Source organism: Phoenix dactylifera, unplaced genomic scaffold (assembly GCF_009389715.1).
Source record: "Phoenix dactylifera cultivar Barhee BC4 unplaced genomic scaffold, palm_55x_up_171113_PBpolish2nd_filt_p 000294F, whole genome shotgun sequence".
NCBI classification, from domain to species: domain Eukaryota; kingdom Viridiplantae; phylum Streptophyta; class Magnoliopsida; order Arecales; family Arecaceae; genus Phoenix; species Phoenix dactylifera.
In genome coordinates, this window is record NW_024067773.1 from 132,386 (window position 1) to 152,755 (window position 20,370).

Below are 20,370 nucleotides of genomic sequence, written 5' to 3' on the forward strand. Positions count from 1 at the left end.
GCTCTCAAGAAAAGTTGGAAGAAAGCTACAATTTATTGACCCAAGTTTCAAGTTCAAAGGACTCAAGTTGGAAGAGCAAATTCAAAGGAAAATCCAAAAGAATAGTCCTCGAGTCGACTCCTGGATAGTACGAGTCGACTCCAGGGAGTAACAAGGCAGAAACACAGAGAAGCTATTTTTGGACCCTGAGAGCCGAGTCGACTCCTGAGGAACTCGAGTCGACTCCAATGGTTGGCAGGTCGACTCCAAAGGAAGCGAGAGTCGACTCTCAGAGAAAACAAGGCAAAAAGTCAGAGAGCCAATTTCAGACACTGAGAGCCGAGTCGACTCCCGCAAAGTCCGAGTCGACTCCAAGACAGCGCAACCCCAAAGACAGAAGACGGTATTTTCGTCTCTGAGAGGCGAGTCGACTCCAAGACAGTTCGAGTCGACTCCAAGGCAGCGCGACCCCAAAATACAGAGGATCAGTTTTCGGGCTCTGAGAGCCGAGTCGACTCCAAGAGAATCCGAGTCGACTCGAGGAAGAAAATCAGAAAAAATGTCCTCTGGATTCCTGAGAATGAGCCGACCCCTAAGTGCCCGAGTCGTCTCCAGCTATTGGCGAGTCGACTCCAGTTTGGTCCGAGTCGACTCTAGGACAAAGCGAGCACATTAATTCAAATTTGGAACAGTGGCCGAGTCGTCTCCAGTCAAGCACGAGTCGACTCCTGCAACAGGCGAGTCGACTCCAGATCGCGCGAGTCGACTCCGATCCCAACGGAAATATTGTCAGGAGGTACAGACTGTGTCCAACGGCTCTATTTTTGTCTCTAACGGCTAGATTCTTGTTTCCACGCCATCTAAAGCTATAAAATCAAGAGGAGAGCTAGGGAAGAAGGTATGGAAGTGGGAGAGAACATTTAGAGAAAAGATTTCAAAGAGATTACACGGAAAATCTCCTATAAGCACAAAAGGGCCATTCAAAGTAAAATAGAGAGAAGAAGAGCATCCAAGTGAATCCCAAAGCTTCCTCTCCATCCGTGTGCTGCCTCAATCATCCTCTACCTCGTGCCAAATCAGAAGAGGGTCAAGTAAAGAAGAAGCCGAGTTCCTTCATCTTCAAAATTCGTTTGAGAGCTTCTCTTTACTCCATTTGTTTATATTGGATATATTTGCTTAGTTAAGAAGCTTGTACTTGCTTTAAATTCTTAGTCTAATATCTTGTAACTTGATTCAATCAAGGGATTGAATCAAGAGGTTAAGGTTTGTTGGTGAGCCAAAGGAAAACCAACGGTGTTAAGGTTTGTTGGTGAGCCAAAGGAAAAACCAACGTTGTAAGGTTGTGGTTGGTGAGCCTTTGGGAAAAACCAACTGGGTTGATTGTGAATCCGGAAAACAATCGTTGTAAGGTTGTGGTTGGTGAGCCTTTGGGAAAACCAACTGGGTTGGATTGTGAGCCCGTGAAAACAATCGGTAGGTTCTAGTCGGTGAGCCTGTGAAAACCGACCGAGTTCGTTGTGATCTCGCAAAGCAACAAGTTGGGTTGTGAGCTTGTAAAACAACCGGCTGTAATCTGGAGGATTATAGTGAAATTCCCAAGAGGTCTTGGGGAGTGGATGTAGGTGCTGGGGTGCACCAAACCACTATATGTTTGTTGTGTTTGTGATGCTTTTTGTCATTGTCTAACTTGCTCACTTACTTACTTAGATAAATTGCTTGCTTAACTCTTATCTGCGCATCCTTTAGTTGCAAGCATATTTAATTTACTTAATCAAGTCTCATTCAATAAATCAAACTGTTGCTAAGTTTAAATTCCACTGTGCATCTATACAACTTAGCATAATTAATTGAAAAGTTTTAGAAGTAGTATAAAAGTTTTAAAAGACCCAATTCACCCCCCCTCTTGGGTTGTATCTACTGGGCAACACACACTTTGATAGCTTAGCATAAAGCTTCTTTTCTTTAAGAGTTTGCAATACTACCCTTAGATGTTCTTCATGTTCCTGTGAGCTTTTTGAATACACCAAAATGTCATCAATGAACACTACCACAAACTGATCCAAATAAGGTTTGAATATCCGATTCATAAGATCCATGAAGGCAGCCGGTGCATTTGTCAAACCAAAAGGCATGACCAAAAATTCATAATGCCCGTATCTGGTCCTAAAAGCTGTCTTGGGCACATCCTCCACCTTTATTTTCAATTGGTGATAGCTAGAACGAAGATCAATCTTCGAGAAAACCTGAGCCCCTTGTAGCTGACCAAACAAGTCATCAATTCTTGGTAGTGGATATTTATTCCGTACTATCATCCTATTTAATTCCTGATAATCTATACAGAGCCGAAGACTACCGTCTTTCTTTTTCACAAATAATACAGGAGCGCCCCAAGGAGAAACACTAGGCCTGATAAAACCCTTATTCAGTAACTCTTGTAGTTGTTCCTTCAGCTCTTTCAATTCAGCTGGAGCCATTCGATATGGAGCTTTTGAAATTGGACCAGTGCCAGGAATCAAGTCGATGAAGAACTCAATCTTCCTATCATGGGTAATTTTGGTAATTTATCTGGAAACACATTTGGAAATTCTGTCACCATAGGGATATCCTCTATCTTGGGCTCCTTTTTTGGGTGTCTAACACAGCAACTAAGAATCCTTCACAACCTTTTGCAAGAAGCTTCCTGGCCTGTAGAATCGATATTAAGTTCATTTGATGAGGTGACTTGCCACCCACTAAACCAAATACTGGCTGGCCAGGGATCTGAAACTTGATTGTTTTCTCAAAACAATCAATAGTAGCATGGTATGTTGCCAACCAATCCATTTCAAGGATCAAATCAAAATCATTCATCTCTAAGACCAGCAAGTCTACATTCATTTCCTTGTCCTCGATGACCAAAATACAGTTCTTGCAAATTGAATTAACTAATATAACATCTCTACTTGGTGTTGAGACACAGAGATCAACTTCTAATGGCACAAGTGATATTTCATTATTCTTTCTAACAAAATTGGCCGATATGAAGGAGTGGGTAGCACCAGAGTCAAATAAAATATTCACATCATAAGACAATAACCTAATCATTCCTGTAAACATAGTCACAAGGCATCTAATCACAATCTTTAACCATACATGCACAAACATATATAACCTAACAAAATTTATGACATGCTAAACAAGAGAGAGTATTAGGAATGGATTTATTACCTCTCACCACTGAATTAGAAGCCTTGGCATCATGCTCCGTGAGTGCATAGACCCGCCCTTGGGTCCTAGCCCTCTGCTGCCCTCCCTCTTACTGCTGTCCTTCCTGAGATGCTCGGTTTGCAGGGACTCTCTGAGAGGATTGAGGTGCTTGACGCCTCTGCGGTTCTTTCCCATTAGGACAAACAATAGCCTTATGCCCTTCTTGACCACAAGAAAAATATGTCCCTCCAACCCAAGTGCAATCTCGCTTGAGATGAGGTCCTCCACAGCTGTAGCACCTAATAGCACCTCGGGCTTGAGCTCTATCTCTAGTGACAACTTGATTTGGTCTCTGATTTCTTGGCTTGAAGGGTCTACTATTTTGACTCAGAGAATCATTGGGTCGAAATCTTTTCTTCAAATTCTTTTTTCTGGCAGCTTGGGCATTATCAAGCCCTTTTTCTATCACCAAGGCTTTGTTAACCACATCTTTATAAGTAGACAGTTCAAAAGCAGTGACTTGTTGCTGAATACATCCCCTGAGTCCATTTTCAAATTTTCTTGCTCAGTCACTGTCCTTTGATATCAAGGTTGGAGCATATCGGGACATCTCTTCAAACCTTGCAGCATACTGGGCAACTGTCATATCGCCCTGCTCCAGTCGGCCAAACTTTCTGTATTTCTAGAATCGGATACCCTGGAGAAAATACTTCTCATAGAAAACCTTTTTAAATTCTTCCCAAATAAAGGGGACATCATTCGGACTGAGCTTTTCTTTCTCCATCTCCCACCAATCAGCTGCCTCACCTTGTAACATGAAGGTGGCAAAAAGGACTTTCTCCTCATCAGGGCACCTCAAGGCCTGAAAGACCTTCTCTATCTGTTTCAGCTAGCTCTCAGCCTCCATCGGGTCAGCCGTACTCTTAAAAGTTGGGGGTGCATATCTTTGAAAATCCAACAGACTGACTCGATGCTCCGACTGGGCTATAATGTCCTGAAACTGCTGCTGCTGCTGTTGTTGTTGATACATCTCTTGCTGCTGCTACAACTGTTGCTGCAAAAACTATTGCAGTACCTCTACCATTCTCATCATGTCTGCCCTGGCCGCAGCTTGCTGTTGCACCATCATTTGCATTAATTGCGAAGTACTTATCGTCTTCCCAAGCTGAATACTTGGTCCTTCGGACATCCCAATCTCCGGAGCTCCCATCTCTGGAGTATTGCCAGTAGGGTCGATAGTGTGCTCCTGCTGTTGCACACCTCGAGTCAGCACGGATGAAGTACCTTCCTGCTGTTCAGAGGGTGCCCAAGCCATGGAGCCGTATGCAAATCAGGTCGGCTTTCTGGCACGCTCCTGATCACGCCCTCGCGCCATATCAACCTACACAATTTTTCCAGCATCAAGAATAACAGATTAAGACAAATTTTGTATCCTTATTATGCTAAACACACCATTTAAATATCTTACGTGTTTAGTGATTTTCTCCACTCATGCTCACTCGAGCCTAAACCCTAGGATTCCTAAACCTAGCTCTGATACCAAATCTGTCACGCCCCAAACCCACCACTCGGGTCGATCACGTGACAGGACCACATAATCCCTAAAGTAAAACCCTAGAGATCATGGAAGGCTTAATAAGGTACAATATTCACAAAAATGCCAAAAATCAACGATTAATGTATTTAAATCAAACCAATTAAAATGTACTGATTGATTACATAATTTCAAATGCCCATAAGCAAAAGATAAATTAACTTCTAACTATCTAGCAGTCTGACTCCAGATCGATCTCACTTCTCGTCTCACCTGACGGATTCTACAAATTCAATGCCTCTGAAAACAAAAATAAGTGCAGTATGAGCATTTCCAGCCCAGTAAGAATCTCAACAACCACACCAATAATAATAAGAAAATAATCCAAGCAACAAATAAGTGTTATTTCATCATTCGAAAGGCTCAATAAACAACAAGTATAAATAAACCAATACATATACATAAATACCTTTTTACACATTATGTTATTCACTTTTGTATTAATCTAATTTTCAAATTTTAAGTTTTTCACTTCTGGCTTTGGACTAACCAAGATCATGATCCAGTCCAAGACTACACAAATCCCACGCATAAGCTCGTGGCAGCTATCCCATACGTAAGCCCGTGGAGGCTATCCCACGCATAAGCTCATAGAGGCTGTCCCACGCATCAGCTTGTGGCAGCTATCCTACGCATAAGCTCGTAGAGGCTATCTCATGACAAGGCTAGTCCAATCCATTTTACATATCTAATTTTACATGTTTGGTCAAATTTCAATCACATCATATATTTTCATGTATTCTCAAAGATATGATTATTCTTTCCAATTTAATTATTTCAATATTTTCATAGCAAACAAGATGCATACCTCATATGTGTAATACCAGCTCATAAAACTAATAACAACATACTGATAAAATATATCCAACAATAAATCAAATATATGCATAAATAGAGGTGCTCAGATGTAAGAATTCTTACTGAAATTTGTAGACTGACTCAAACACGGATCCAAATCACAACCTACGAGCTGGGGTGCTGAGTCTCCTGACCAAATCTCCTGGCATCGCTTACTCTCCCACTACAATATCAATCACAAATCACAAACTAAATCATATAATATTTAAATATTCTAAACCATAAATCACATTTACTATGGGGTCCATCACCAGGTTCCCAAATATTTCAATCCCTCCAGATCTAGGGGCAGTCGGGGTGGCCCGACTTTCATCCTTGTACCACCGGCCTATGTCGTCGCCAGCCGTGGCCGCTGCCATACCGGCTATGATGGCCGGTCCCGGTGAAGAGACCAAAAGAAGGGTGAACGAGAGAGAAGGGGAGAAGACCCTTCTCTCTTCACGGATGGGAGTACACCTCTCTCCCTCAACTTTCTTTGGTCCATGGGCAGCAGCCATGGTGGCTGTGCCCTCTCCTTCCCAACTCTCGGCCACAACTGGCTGAACCATCGCCGACCGCCACTGTTGCAGTCGCCAGCGATGGTGGCCGGCCAAGAGAGGGAGGGAAGAAGAGGTTTCTTCTTCTTCTTCCCCAAAGAACCGAAAGGATTCCCCCCCTCCATCATCAATAGAAGGCTACCATGATGGTGGCTCGACCCCCACCCGACGGCAGCCACAGTGGCCCACGACTCACAGTCGCCACCGTTGGTGGCCAACCGACAAGAGGAAGAGGAGAAGAGGATGGGATCACGAGGAAGAAAACCTCAAATCCGCCACTCCCCATCTTCAATTAATCCTAGAAATCCCTCACCAATCCTCACACAGTCCCGATTAACCCCCAAATGACATGGATCCCGGCCAACCCGGCGGCCGGTGGTGGCAAGATCCGGAAGAGAGGAGCCAAAATAGGGGTACTCTGTTTCAGATCCTTCTCTGACGATTTCACCGGCCAAAACCCTAAATCTAGCAAATGAAGCACAAGGGGACGAGCCATAATTACCTCAGTCCGATAGGGAGCTCCGACAACCTTTCCGATGAGAAATCGGAGGAGAATCTTTGAGCAAACTTGGATCAAAACCCCCGGATCCAAGGCACCTTCACCAGATTTGTGGGGGAGATCTTCGCTGAAGGAAAGAAGGCTTTAAAGCATCCTCCATGACCGGCCGGCTTGCGGAACCGTCCCCTCCCCGGTGCTCGGTCTCCCCCGGCGAGTCACCTCCCCCCCTGCGATTCAGCTCCCCCTATCGCTCCCTCTTCCACGATCGTGCCCAGGGCACGATCGTAAATGGAGATGGGCCAGGCCTCTTCAGGCCGGCCCATCAATCCCAAAAGATTTTTTTTTTTGGGTCCTCACACTTATTTTGGCACTTTGCTGGCACATTTGGTTGGAGAGGAACTCTAGACTCTTCCTTGGACAAAATCTTCTATTAATGCTACTCTTTCTAAGGTGCTGCACACTTTCAGAAGTTCGGGTATCTTGTGTGGTGGAAAATCAAGTGACGGCCATCTTGCTCTCTATGATGCCCTTTCTCCTTTGTTGTTATTGTATGGCCGCTAATCTCCTGTAACTCCTCTGTATCTCATTCACCTTTGCACTCTTTTTCTCTACTCAATTAATCCTGCTAGGGGAGGTTCCTCACTTCCTCCGGTTTATGGTCTAAAAAAAAAAAAACAAGAAGAAAAGCACCAGCTATTTACAGTGGGGTCAGAAGAAAAGACTATAAACAAAGTTAAACGAATTGAAAAAGGAAAATGAAACAACAACATGATAAATAATAATAACCTTACTAAATAGATCATCCCGGCACCTGTTAGTATAATTTTAGAATTATATAACAACTTGTATCAGCGAGTATTATTTTTTTTTGTTAGAATGACTCTATATTAACCTATATTATTTTTTTTTGTATGGAGTCTATACACGAGTATATATAATCCCTGAGATATACCGAATGTGCTAAAACAAAGATATAAAAATCTTTTTTCTCTCCCTTTATTTTGGTTTTTTTTTCTTCTCATGCAAATATTTTAACATAGTATCAGAGCCACCGACCATTTAATCTGCCGCCACCATCTCTTTCGTCTTTGCTATGACTGTCGTTTTCATGTCTAGAAGCTTTGAAGACCCTATTGCCGATCTATCAATCTTTGTTCTCTGATAAATCAACACCTGAAAATTCTCTATTTTTTGGTGGATCTACAGATCCCCTGTTTTTTCATAGATTCTCTATTTTCTAGTAAATTAACATTCGAAGATCTAATATTCCTTAGTAGATCTACATATCCTCTATTTCGATAGATTAATACTCGAAGATACTTTATTTTCTAATAGATCTGCAGCTCCTTTCTACTACTTTTCTCCTCAGCTTTAGATCTTCAGTCATCCTTCCTCACCATCGCTCGACCCATTTCTCTTCATCTTTGATTTTATTTGCTACCTCCGGCTCCTTCACTATGCAGTTTGAGGTCTTTTGCTCCTCTTCCATGGTGCTTCCATCTATGAGGATTATCGACCTTCATTTGCCTTTTCTTTGAGCTTTGTCATTGCCGTACTGTCATCTTCTATTCTTCTCACTGCCACATCATCAGACAAGTCAATCAGCCAAATTGGCAGACATGTCAATATGTCATGTCAATAGGACACATCGACAGACATACCAGTTGGCTATGTTACCAGTCATATCGGTGGACGCATTAGTCTATTGCATCAGTTAGCTACGTCAATATTGCCAAATACATTAGTTTGTTGTATTAGCTTCAGATCTGTTTTATTAGTTTCTAAGCTGCTATGTCAGCTTCTGTTCGGCCATATCAAATTCTATATTATCACATCAGCTTGACTTCTTAGTTTACCATATCGGCTTCTGAGTTGCTATGTTAACTTCTAATCTACTATATCAGCTTCTGAGCTGCTATAACAGCTCGTATTCTGCCATATCAAGCTTTGTGCTGCATGCTAGCTCTCGATCTACTACCACATCAGCTTCTGAGCTATTATGTTAACTCCTAGTTTATCACATCAGCTTTTGAGCTGCTACTTCAACTCTTAATCTAGTACGCAATTTCTAGGTACATTCGTGATCTAGTTTTCAAACTCAAGTTAGCGCCTATAGTACCATCTTAAGTTTGAGAAAGAATGTTAGCATAATTTTAGGAATCACGCAACAACTTGTATCGGTGAGTATTATTATTATTTTTTTAGCATGATCTTATATCAGCCTATATTATTTTTTTGGTATGGTGTTTGTACACAAATATTTATAACCCTGAGATGTACCAAATGTGCTAAAATAGAGATATAAAATCCTTTTTTCCGTCCCTCCTTTTCTTTTGTTTTTCTCTTCTTCTACAAATATTTTAACATCACTAGTGAAGATTCAAACTGCTAAACTCTTTGGATTATACACAAAAAAAAGTATTAAACTTAATGAATAAAGCAGAAATATACTCAGTTTAATTTCCTTTCTCAGTTTAGTTTCCATATGAGAGAACAAGCCCTATTCTATAAGAGTGAAGTTTCGGCAGCAAAAAAAATGGTGGACCTAGAGATTAAGGAATAAAGGAACAAAATTATTTGTACATGACATGTAAAGATACAAACTTTTACAGAGTAGCAAATGAAACATATATTTACATAGGTCTCGGGGATGAAAATCATCTGAGTCATGGTGGCGGACGTTGCCATGGATTCAAGAAGAAGAAAACCAAGGGAGCAAGGGAGCCCCTGTAGTTTAAGCTTAGTTGTTAGGGAAAATTACTTATTAGGCACTGCACGCTTTTTTTGCTACTGACCAGTGATCAGCGGGACCCAAAGGAAAAACGGAAGAAGAATTGGAGAGCTAAGCAAATTAGGACAAAAAAGTCAATACAGTTGGCTTGAAAGGATGATCTGTATATCTCAAATTTATAGAAGATATGCTACTACATGCATGAATGACTCTTCTCAAAATTACATAAAAATCCGTAATTTGTTTTTTCAAGTGGAAGAGCTTTTTTTTTTTTAAATTTATATTTTTTGTTTTTACATCTATAAAATATTTGTTATATATATATATAATAAAATAATTGAAATATTTTTGTGGATAGACATGAAAAAAAAAGAATTATGAGGCCATATACGTAAACAACAACTTTGCAAAAGTGTAATTTTACTTAGAGGGATATACATGTAAATTTCTAGTTTTTTAAAGAAACAGTGATAAGATGGGACCACCATTGCATTAACAAAGAAAAGCTAAAACTTAAAAAAACCTCTTCCATCGACAATTTCCAGGCATGCTTTCGTTTTTGGTAGACCAGTGCACGTCACTTGGGTAAGTCTACAATTTCGGGTTACTCACCTTGAGCCTAAATATAATAAATTTAGGGTCACGGCCGAGCATTTTGATCCAAAAAACGTGCCGGGTCGGACAAGCCGATGTCTCAAACAATATTTAAAGACGGATATAAAGTCCATGTAAAGTGCAACATCACCGACTTTACGCAACTCATGGTTCAATAAATTATCGATTTTATAAACTCGTTATGTTCTGCAGGTGAGGTCATCCCATAAAACACTTTTATCCAATTATTTATTCCAGTGAGAAGTGCCCGGCGCCGCCGCGCCGGTCGCCGTCGCCACCGCGCCTTCCCCTTCCCCTCCTCGCCGCTTCCCCTCCTCTAGGTCGTTGGCTCATAAAGGCGTTCTCTGAGATCTCTTTGCTCTCCGGTCGTAGTTTTAGATGATTCCGCTTTCTTTAAGGTCTCCCATGGAGTTGCGACGCTGCGGCGGTGCGGCGGCGGCGGCGGCGGCGGCGAGGCTGGCGTCGCGGCGGAGCTCGATATCTCATATCTTTCCGGCCCTCTCGCAAGGGTTTGGATGCAATGAACCCCAAAATTTCGGATCTTGTCTTCTTTGGATTTTGGAGCTGTCCCCATTGGGTTTTCTCTGTAAGTAACTTTTCTGTCTCCTCTTCTTGGATGCAGTGAACTCCAAAATTTCGGATCATTCTTTTTTATTTGTTCCATTAATATATTTTATTTTTCGGTGCCAATGATAATTGTCGGTGTTTTCTTGATTCTAAAAAAGAAAGGGACGGGATGCGTTCTTGGTTCTTGGAGTGAGTCTCACGTCATAAACATTCAACCTTTACTCCTTTTGATATTTAGTAGATCGATAAGGCTCTGTTTCACCCAGCTCTTCTTCCAGGTGTTCGGATTTTTTTTTTTTGTTTTTTTTTTTGTTGCAACAAACTATTGGTTTCATACGCGGTCCCGATGTTTCTTTGGTTTCAAAGATAAAGATCAGTTAGTTTGTGGTGTGGGTGTCCTCTCATGCCATAAAAGTCTGCCATTCTTTTGATTCTATTAGAAGATAATGAATTTTGTTTCTTTAAGCCGCTCCTCTAGCTTAACCATTAAATTTGTCGAGCTTCACTCTCTCTCTTTCGTAAATTTGGGCTCTGTATGGTCCCTCTGTATGGGGGACCCATATTATTTAAAATAATAAAAAAAAAAGAATGAAACGGGTTTGGATGGGGGAATTGCAACAAAACCGGATGTCTTGGGGTTCTACCGGAAAAAGAAAAAGAAAAAAAAAGAAGAAAAACGTGTTGTTTTGTCAGATGGTCGGATGGTTGATTGTATTTAGATTTGACTAAAATTTTAGTATATTATTTTCGAAATTAAGGACTACAGATTGAACGGTTTGGATTTTTGAAAAATCTTCTCTAATGATTATTTCAAGCATCAACACTTGATGAAATTTCTTCTTTATTTTACTGTTTATTGTTGAAATCCGTGAGAATGTTCTTATTGTGGAAAGTCTATTATTCTAAATAGTGAAAATTTTTGTCCCTTGGTTTTTTTCCTTTACATAAAAGGGTTTTTTACGTTAAAAATTGTATTGTCTCTTGTTTTCGCAAAGATTATTGTTGCTTAGTGAGTAATATTTTATTTAATTATATAAGAGAAAAAAGAAGCTTGCGGCATCAATATTTTTTGATTGCGGCCCCGTTTGGCAAAGCTTTGGCAGTAGAGCTTTCGGAAGTAGAGCTTTTTATAGTAGAGCTTTTATAAAAAGCTATTTGCTGTTTGATAACTACATTTCTAAAGTGCTGTGAGACATTTATATGTATTTATTAAATAAATTAAAAAAATATTTTTGGTACGACAAAATGATTATAAAGAACATTGCATAGTATTATACAATGGAATATAATAAAATATAATATGTATTAATACATAAATATATAATATAGTATAATATTATTGTAATGTCATATAATATTATTACAATATAGTAATATAATATTGTATACTATAGAATAATAATATAACATAATTTGATATTATATAACATAATATATCTATATATTATGATATAATGTAATATAATATTATATTTATAGTATAATACACTAATAAAGATATAAAGTATTATAATTATTATAATTATATAAATAAATATTATCATTTTCTATAATTATTATATTTGATTATGGGTATTTTAGTCCAAAAAGAAAAAAAAAATTATAACTCAAAGTAGCTTTCCGACGGGGCCTAAAAGTGCTTTTTCGGAGAAGCTCTATTTGAAGTTATCCAAAATGCCATTTTAGCTTTCCAGCAAAACTAAAACAGCTTTCCAATTTTTTTACCAAATACTCATATTCCATCTAAAAGTGCTTTTAGAGGCCCAGACAACGGGACCTACATTTTTTTTCCAACAAAGTGGTATCAGAGCAGGTTAGTAGTGACTGAATTTTTCTTGTGTTGATTAAATGGAAGAGCATTTAGGTGGCACTATATTTAAACTCACATCTTCGAATTATTCAATTTGGAAGCTCAGAATGGAAGATTTACTATTTTGCAAAGATTTGTATGATCCTATTAAAGAAGATAGTATCAAACCAAGTAACAAAACTCAGCAGTGGAAGAAACTGAATAGGAAGACGGTTGGTTTAATCCGGCAGTAGATAGATAATAATATTTATTCATTATGTTGCTATAGAGACTAATGCCCATAGTTTATAGAAGAAAATTAGAGAGTCTCTATGAGCGGAAAACTGCACAAAACAATCAAATTCGATTCACAAAGATCGGAATCATACCTCCAGCAGGCAAGGTCGGCTTAAGAAGTGGAAGTTGTGAGATGGAAAGAAGACCAAGAAAAAGGAACAGATTTTAGGATGAAGGAGGAAAGCTTAATGATCAGAAAGCTTCTGAATATGAAGTATAAGGAGGAAAGTTCACTGGCCGAGTATTTGAGTAGATTTTAGGATGTGGTAAATTAGCTAAATGCTATGAAAATAATGTTAGATAATGAGTTGCAAGCATTGTTGTTGCTCAGCTCCTTACTTGATAGTTGAAAAACTTTGGTTGTATCACTTAGTAATTCAGCTCTTAATGGTATGGTAATTTTGGAAATAGTAAAAATTAGTATGCTTAATGAGGAGACCAAAATAAGAGAACATGGTGTGACTACATAGTCAAAGACATTGGTTACAGAAAGGCATCGGAGGAGTAAAACTAGAATCTTGCAAAATTCTAACGATCATGATAGGTCAAGGAGAAGACCCAAATTCTAAAAAAAGATAAAATATGTTTATTATGGCAAGCTAGGGCGCATGAAAAGAGAGTACAAAAAATTTAAAAGAGAGCAATCAAGGAGAAGAGGTGAAGAAAAGAAGGAAGGAAATGATACAACAACAGTTGCATCTGATGGTGATGTTGGTATTGATGATGCCTATGTAAACCTTACATGCCAAGATTTTACTTGGGTTGTTGGCTCAGATGGCTGTTTTCATGTTACTTCTCGACGGGACTTCTTCACATCCTACACTAGTGGTTATTTTGGCGGTGTCAGGATGGAAAATGATGGAGTAACTAGGATTGTGGACATGGGAGACGTTTGCTTGGAAACCGACATTGGGTGTCAACTATTGCTGAAAAATATGAGACATGTTTCAGATATCCGCATCCACTTGATCTCTATTGGAGTACTTGATGATAAAGCTTGCCGCAACTACTTCGGTGAAGGAAAATTGAAGCTTACCAAAGGTTCCCTAGTGGTAGCAAGAGGAAAGAAATTAAGCACACTTTACATGATGCAAGCAAAATTGTGCAATGGGAAGGTGAATGTAGTTGAAGACTCCTCTGTTGAATTATGGCATAAGCAGGTTGGACACATTAGGGAGAAGAAACTTAATATTTTGGCCAAAAAAAAACTCCTTTCTATAAAAGGTATGCCCCTAAAGACTTGTGCTCATTGTTTAGCTGGCAAATAACATAGAGTTGCATTTCATAAATCCCCTCCACATATAAGATCACATATTTTGGATTTAATTCACAGTGATGTTTGCACTATGGATGCTAGGACTCTTGGTGGTGCTTTATATTTTGTTACTTTTATTGATGATCATTTCAGAAAAATATGGGCCTTTGGTTTAAAATTTAAAGTCTAGGTGCTCGATGTATTCAAATATTTTCATGCTAGTGTTGAAAGAGAAATGGGAAGACACTGATTGTCCAACATGCAGTTCTATTCATGCTGGAGCCGTAGAGGTTCTGGAGTTAGACCATGGCGGCTAGATATGGTCGGACGGGCCTTGTGGGGGTGATTCGGAGTGGGCGCAGATGCCCATTTATGTGGCGAGAGATCGCGAGGTACCTGCCGACAGTTGTGGAGAACACTAGATGGTTGATAGGTGATGGACGGAGTATCGATGTGGCTGGTGACTCGTGGGTGGGCGTCCTCCCTTTGAGACTCTGGCCGACTATGGTTGACGTCGAGACAATGGAGGGATTGCGGGTATGCGACCTCCTCAACCCTAGCGGGGCAGGTTGGGACGAGGCTAGGTTGGGTCATATGTTTGGAACACACCTTGCGGAGAGAGTCCAATCCCTTTGTAAATTTTATTTACAAAGGGCAAATAAATTTTTTCATTTCTGGATGCAATTTGTATTCCTTTTTTTTTTTTGCTACAATGGGCGACTCACACCACTCTAGCGTTAATACATCCAAAAAAATCAGTAAACACCATATCCTACAAGGCCCTCGGCAATTGTGCCTTTTCCGTCTAGAGCACCCCACTAGAGTGGTCTGCTACAAAGGAGACCATCCGGTCAGTGGCACCATTCACCTTCCTGTAGATGTGCCTAGCTTCAAAGGAGACACATCTTCTCGCCAAGCTTCAGATATCCCGAAGCAGGGGATGGATCCGAACCTCCCTTGCATTCCTTTGTATCTAACCAACCACTATAGCTGAGTCGCCTTCCAACAAAATGGCGTCAGGTCTCAATATGCACTGAGCATGGCTGAGGCCGGCCTAAGCAGCTCTCAACTCCGCTTCGGAAACCGAGATGTCAAAGATCAGACTTCCACCTGCTGCCACCACTCTAGAGTTTGAGGCTCTAATCACAAAACCTACACCACCCCTCTTGCCGCCATCCAACACGCATTCATCAAAATTAACCTTGAGGAAACTCGGAGGTCAGGGCTCTCAGATAACGAACACCGATCGAGATGCTACAAGAGCAAAGGTAGAGTTCCAAGTGGCTCGAGCAATCAAAGGCTCACCATAAATGGAATTTGTATTCCTTTAAAGAATTGTTTTTTATGTTGTTAAATTGAAATATGCAATTTTTTCAGCAACATAACAGAATGCACTGTGAAATGTATTGATACAAAATTCATGATCAACAAATATTAAATTAATTCTTGAGTAATTTCCTGAGTTTTTCTCCTATTGCAGAGGTACCACCCGACAAGAGTATTGACACTTATTTATCAACCTTTTGCCCTTGCACCACATGCCATACTAGCATATCATGAAGCAAAACTTGACAGGAGAAACCGCAAAGATGGATATGCTCTGTTCGTTTTAAGTTCTCTCCTAGTAATTGCGGCAGGTATCTCAGTTATACTTTGAATCATCTATGTAAAATTTTTAATGTTGTAACTGTTAAGGATTTCTTAAATCAAGACGAGTTATGACATACCATCTTTCCATCATAGTTAGATGTTGCAACATCTGGAAAAGGTGGGATTGGAGACTTTATTGTTATATGCACCATTGCTGGAGCATTTGGAGTTGCTGATGCCCACATTCAAGGGGGGATGATTGGTGATTTGTCCTTGATGTGCCCGAAATTTATTCAAGTTGGACATTGGCAAATGGCATCCTACTTACTCTTTTTAAATTTTTTGTAAGTACATCATAGTCACATACATGAATTTTTTTTGTTTAATGTAAAAATGCAGTCCTTCTTGGCTGGATTGGCGGCAGCAGGGGCGCTAACCTCTACTTTGAGGTTAATTACATAGGCAGCTTTTGAGCACACCCAAGATGGTCGGTTCATGCTAGCACTGAAGTAGAATATTTACTGTGGATTGCATTTTAGACTTCTAAAGGAAATGATATGTGCACCTAGGATGCTGAGAGCTTTGACCCACCTGCATGATTATACTATTCTCCTTTCTTTAACTCTGACCTCACTAGTCAGCAGCATGTCCTCGAATTTGGTATACGTATTAACACATTAGAATATCTGTTTGTGCGTGTGAATGGAATGACTTGTTGATGTATTCTAATGAAGCACTTGCTTAAAGTTACCTTGATGAGTTCTGATGGCTGAAGCTCCCAGCTTCTCATTAGATATTGAAGTAAAAATTTGTAATTGTTTAAACATATAAGAATATACCTCAGATTGATTTCGATGTCCACACCACCATGGTTGTTACCTAGGCTTGATAAGAAGTATCAAATGACTGCTCATAATGCCCTTCAGATAATGAACCCTGCCATTTGCTATTGATCTCTTTTTGAGACCTTGTAAACCACTGTCATGAATAAATTACACCTGAGAATTCTCATATCAATTCTTATCCCTATTCCCTAGTATTTTTAACAATAAATTTGAATCTTTAGTCTGTCTCTAAGCGTCACTTCTAATTTCTCCTTGAGGTGATGTTTCTTGCAGTTTCAGCAATTTTCGAGCTACTATGTATTCTTCTCTACGCATTTATCTTCCCTGAATTGCTGTTTGTGAAGTATTATTGTTCAAAAGCAGCTTCAGAAGGATCTATGACAGTTTATGCTGACCTTGCTGCTGCTGGCACTCAAAAGCAGCATGATCAAGTTGATGTCTTGCTGATGGTTTTACAACAATCCAAATTTGTAAACATATAAAGTGCTTTTTTGAAAAAGCAAAGATAGGTCTTCTTGTTTACATACATATTTGTTGCAGGATGAGGACCCAAAACTTTCAGTGTGTTTGACCAGCAAGCAGTTGTTATTAGAAAACATTGACCGTGCAATTGATATTTATCTGATGTATGTGTTGACCTTATCAATTTTTCCAGGATTTGCCTGAGGATATTGGATCCCACAGCTTGGGGTCATAGTGAGTGTGCTTGTTGGCAGACTATTATGTTCTATTATATTTTCAGTTTCTTTATAATTTTTCATAAATGCCAGCAATATTTTATTGCACGACTCATGCTTGCATAGTACTTTAGTGTTAGCGTTGTAAAATGTAGAACCCTGATTTAATGATGTTCCTTTCCTATCTTTCAAGTTGTGGATCAAGATATAAGAAAGCGATCAAAACATTCTGTTCCATTGTAGCTAACCGACAATATGCATCATTAATTTTGGTTTTCATTCAGGTATGCGCTTCTCTTGACTGCGGCGTATAATTTGTGGGCCTCATAGGGAGATATGTACCTCTTTTGACATGGATTAGCTGACATCAAGGAAAGACCTAATGGTTGCAATTCTTTCACGTTTCTTGCTTGTTCCAGCATTCTACTTCGCAGTGAAGTATGGGGACCAAGGATGGATGATCATGTTAACATCATTCTTAGGACTAAGCAAGGATTACCTTACTGTCTGTGTTCTTACTGCAGTGCCCGAAGGATACAGCTGGGTTGGTGAACTTGACCTTGATATTGTATCTATCAGTAGGAATCAAATATTGTTCTAAGTAATTGCTATCTTTTTTCACTTTGATATGAGTGGATTTGATTGTGCAGGGACCTGAGCAAAGTGCATTAGGAACTTGCATGCTTGTGCTGTCTCCTAGCAGGTATATTCTCAGGAGTTTTTCTTGTTTGGTTGTGGCTCATAGGGAAGGGCTGGTGATGCTGCCGCACCAACAACTAAAGTCTATGCTAAACAGTTTATTTACTTGCACATAAAAAATTGTCCTGCAGTTTTATTCTACATTTTCTATAATCTATGTTAGACTATAGAATTGAAAGAGTTCTTTTGAGCTCCATTGAATTAAAATTGTTCTTGGTCTTTGACTTCGTTATTTTTCAGTAAATTAAGCAGCTATCTGAAATGCGCTAAAGAGACCTGATTGTTCATTCAAATTTATTTGGCATTGAAATTTTGTTCATGAGATAAAAATTCAATGCAAGTTTCTTGTCTCCACCTTCATGGTAAGATTACATACACACACATCTGACATGATTTCATAGATAAGGCTTCAATCAAAATAGTGCAAATAAAGTAGCGTCTGTAAGGCTGCAAATGGGTCAGATTGACCAGGGTTGATCATGGGTCGGGCCTCGGGCCTGGACTCTATTCATTTTTAATCGGGCTTGGAGTCGGGCCTATATAAAATTTGACATTCATGATCAGCTTTAAGGTTGACCCATGACCCAATCCGACTCGCTTAGATTCGATTCGACTCGATTTAAAGGACCTGTGGGGCCGAGCAGGGTTCTAAAATTGGAGCCATTTCGTTTTCTGGGTCGGGTCGGGTCGGGTTTACTAAATTCTAACCTGACCTGACCCGTTTGGTTTTTGAAAAAAATTTGGGTTTCTTACCCTACAGCCCGACCTAACCCCAACCCGGACCCGGTATATCATTAGGGCCTGCATGGGTGCTTAAAGGTCTCTAACTTTCTAGTCTTCTAATCTCTTCTTGTGTTTGAGGATGAGAGAAATAAAAAAGACTGTCTTTTGTGTATTGTCGAATGACATGAATTTTACATTAAGGCTTACGTTGGTTACATTAAATGGAAAATACTATTCTCTTAAGAAGGAAGTTCAGACTAATGAAGGCAAAATAGAGTATAATTTTGCCATTGGAAGAAGATGGATTCATGATGAGTCCTTTGCAGTTGTTGAACTTTGTCATGTGCCATTATCAAAATTATATTCCTCATCTTAGCCCATGCATGCTTTTCTAGTGGTATGCTTAGAAAAAATAATAGTAGATGCATTTTAACAAATTCAGAAGATGTCACTGTTGAATAAAAAGGATAAAAAGGATTAGCATAGATGCATTTTTTTTTTAAATAAAAAAAATATTGCATACATGAATCGAAAATTTTTCTTGTAGCTAACAAAATTGAGCCTATCATTATTAGGTTAGTTTGTAATGGCATCAATTATTGATGCTTAGGCACTTTCACTTATATGGTCCTGCATAATCTGCTTCATGTAGTTTTCACTTATTGCAAAGGAAACTAAGAATAGAAAATGATAAGTACAGAGATCTAACCTGGCCCTGGCCCAATCCGAATCCGATCTGGATCCGATTTTTTGGGTTAGGGCGGGGTTATCCATGGACCCGACCCAACCTGAATGACCTGTTGGGTTAGAAATTTTAACTATGGATCCGATTTTCTATTGAGTTGGGTCCGGGTCCAACATTAGAATCCGAATAATAAACCAAGTTGGGTCTGGGTCCAACATTAGAATCCAAATAATAAATCGATTTGGGTCAGGGTCACTCATGACTAAGTTCAATCCGACCAATTTGCACCTCTAAGTGTGTGTGTCCTATAAGGATTGGGCACATTGTGCTCTTTGTTAAGAGATATCTTCTTTTTTTCCCTCTCTGTCATCAATTCTCTTTTATCCATTGGCTGAGTGGATGAGTTTGGTTTTCACATTCCAAGTTGAGCTTACATGCTAGCTTTTAGATTAGGTATTTCTAACATTTAGCCTTTTGTCTCATTCAAGTAGCATGTAAAATCCTAGATAAACTTCTTCCAAACTGATCATATAGCAAGATTCCTATCAAAATATGGGGAAAAATGGATTTTCAGTATGTCCATTTTAAAAATCCCTCCAATCACCTGCAAAAAAAAGAAAAGGTGTAGCTTTTTTCTCTGATGTCGAGTTTTCACAAGCAATGGCATTTTAATGAAGGGATCTAAACACGCTAAGTGCTCTGATTGGTATGTTTGTTCAACTGCTGATGAGTTCTGAACTTTCAGTCTGCATTTAGGGCTGCAACTAAATGCTGATCAGTTCTGAATTTTTAGGCTGCAACTGCTTGCAATCTTACTAATCCTGTTTAAACAGCTAGTAAACCTTTGTTTACTCTCTCTCTGCATTTATCTCAGGAATAAATCGAAGTTTGCACCTCTATTTTTCCAGATATGTCAAAGTGCTGCAGCTTGATGGTGGTTATCTACAGATGATAGTATTTTTTGTACGTCTCGTGCTTGACCATCATTTGAAGATACCCCCATATATATATAAAAGAACAAACTAAATGCACCCTTCTTATTTAACTCGGTCTTTTCAAAGACAAATAAAGAAAGCAGCGCACCAACTATATGGGAGACTATAGTTGTAACGTTACGTCAATGATCAGAAAAGATCTCTTGGTTGGACCAGTTAAAGGCATGTGTGATGCTTGAGATATGGAGGTGAATGGCTATCATCCCATCAGACCACCGGATTCTTTTTGCCATGAATTGACAAATGCGCA

General features: G+C 39.4%; 1 protein-coding gene across 4 annotated transcripts; it reads left to right on the top strand.

The window, feature by feature from the left end:
* The first annotated feature begins 10,022 nt into the window (after nucleotides 1–10,022).
* LOC103724016 (equilibrative nucleotide transporter 3-like) lies at nucleotides 10,023–17,949 on the top strand. 4 transcript variants are annotated; one of them, XR_005507871.1, is made up of 5 exons: nucleotides 10,023–10,111; nucleotides 10,191–10,584; nucleotides 15,387–15,543; nucleotides 15,650–17,562; nucleotides 17,669–17,949. XR_005507871.1 is itself a non-coding variant. In XM_039117973.1 (5 exons), the coding sequence occupies exons 1-4, from the start codon at nucleotides 10,519–10,521 to the stop codon at nucleotides 17,346–17,348; spliced, it is 456 nt and encodes a 151-aa protein (XP_038973901.1). In that variant the 5' UTR covers nucleotides 10,133–10,518; the 3' UTR covers nucleotides 17,349–17,562; nucleotides 17,669–17,949. The 4 variants fall into 4 exon arrangements, 1 of the variants encoding a protein (XP_038973901.1); XM_039117973.1 differs by lacking the exon at nucleotides 10,023–10,111 and having other exon boundaries at nucleotides 10,133–10,584; nucleotides 15,654–15,840; nucleotides 17,303–17,562; XR_005507870.1 differs by lacking the exon at nucleotides 10,023–10,111 and having other exon boundaries at nucleotides 10,133–10,584.
* Nucleotides 17,950–20,370: the final 2,421 nt, after the last annotated feature.

Bases quoted from the DNA above. Each gene is read 5' to 3' on its own strand.
- LOC103724016 (XM_039117973.1), top strand. From the start codon at position 10,519: ATGAACCCCAAAATTTCGGATCTTGTCTTCTTTGGATTTTGGAGCTGT. The intron at 10,585-15,386 runs GTAAGTAACTTT...CTCCTATTGCAG, and splicing joins GTCCCCATTGGGTTTTCTCT to AGGTACCACCCGACAAGAGT. The intron at 15,841-17,302 runs GTAAGTACATCA...GTTTTCATTCAG, and splicing joins TTACTCTTTTTAAATTTTTT to GTATGCGCTTCTCTTGACTG.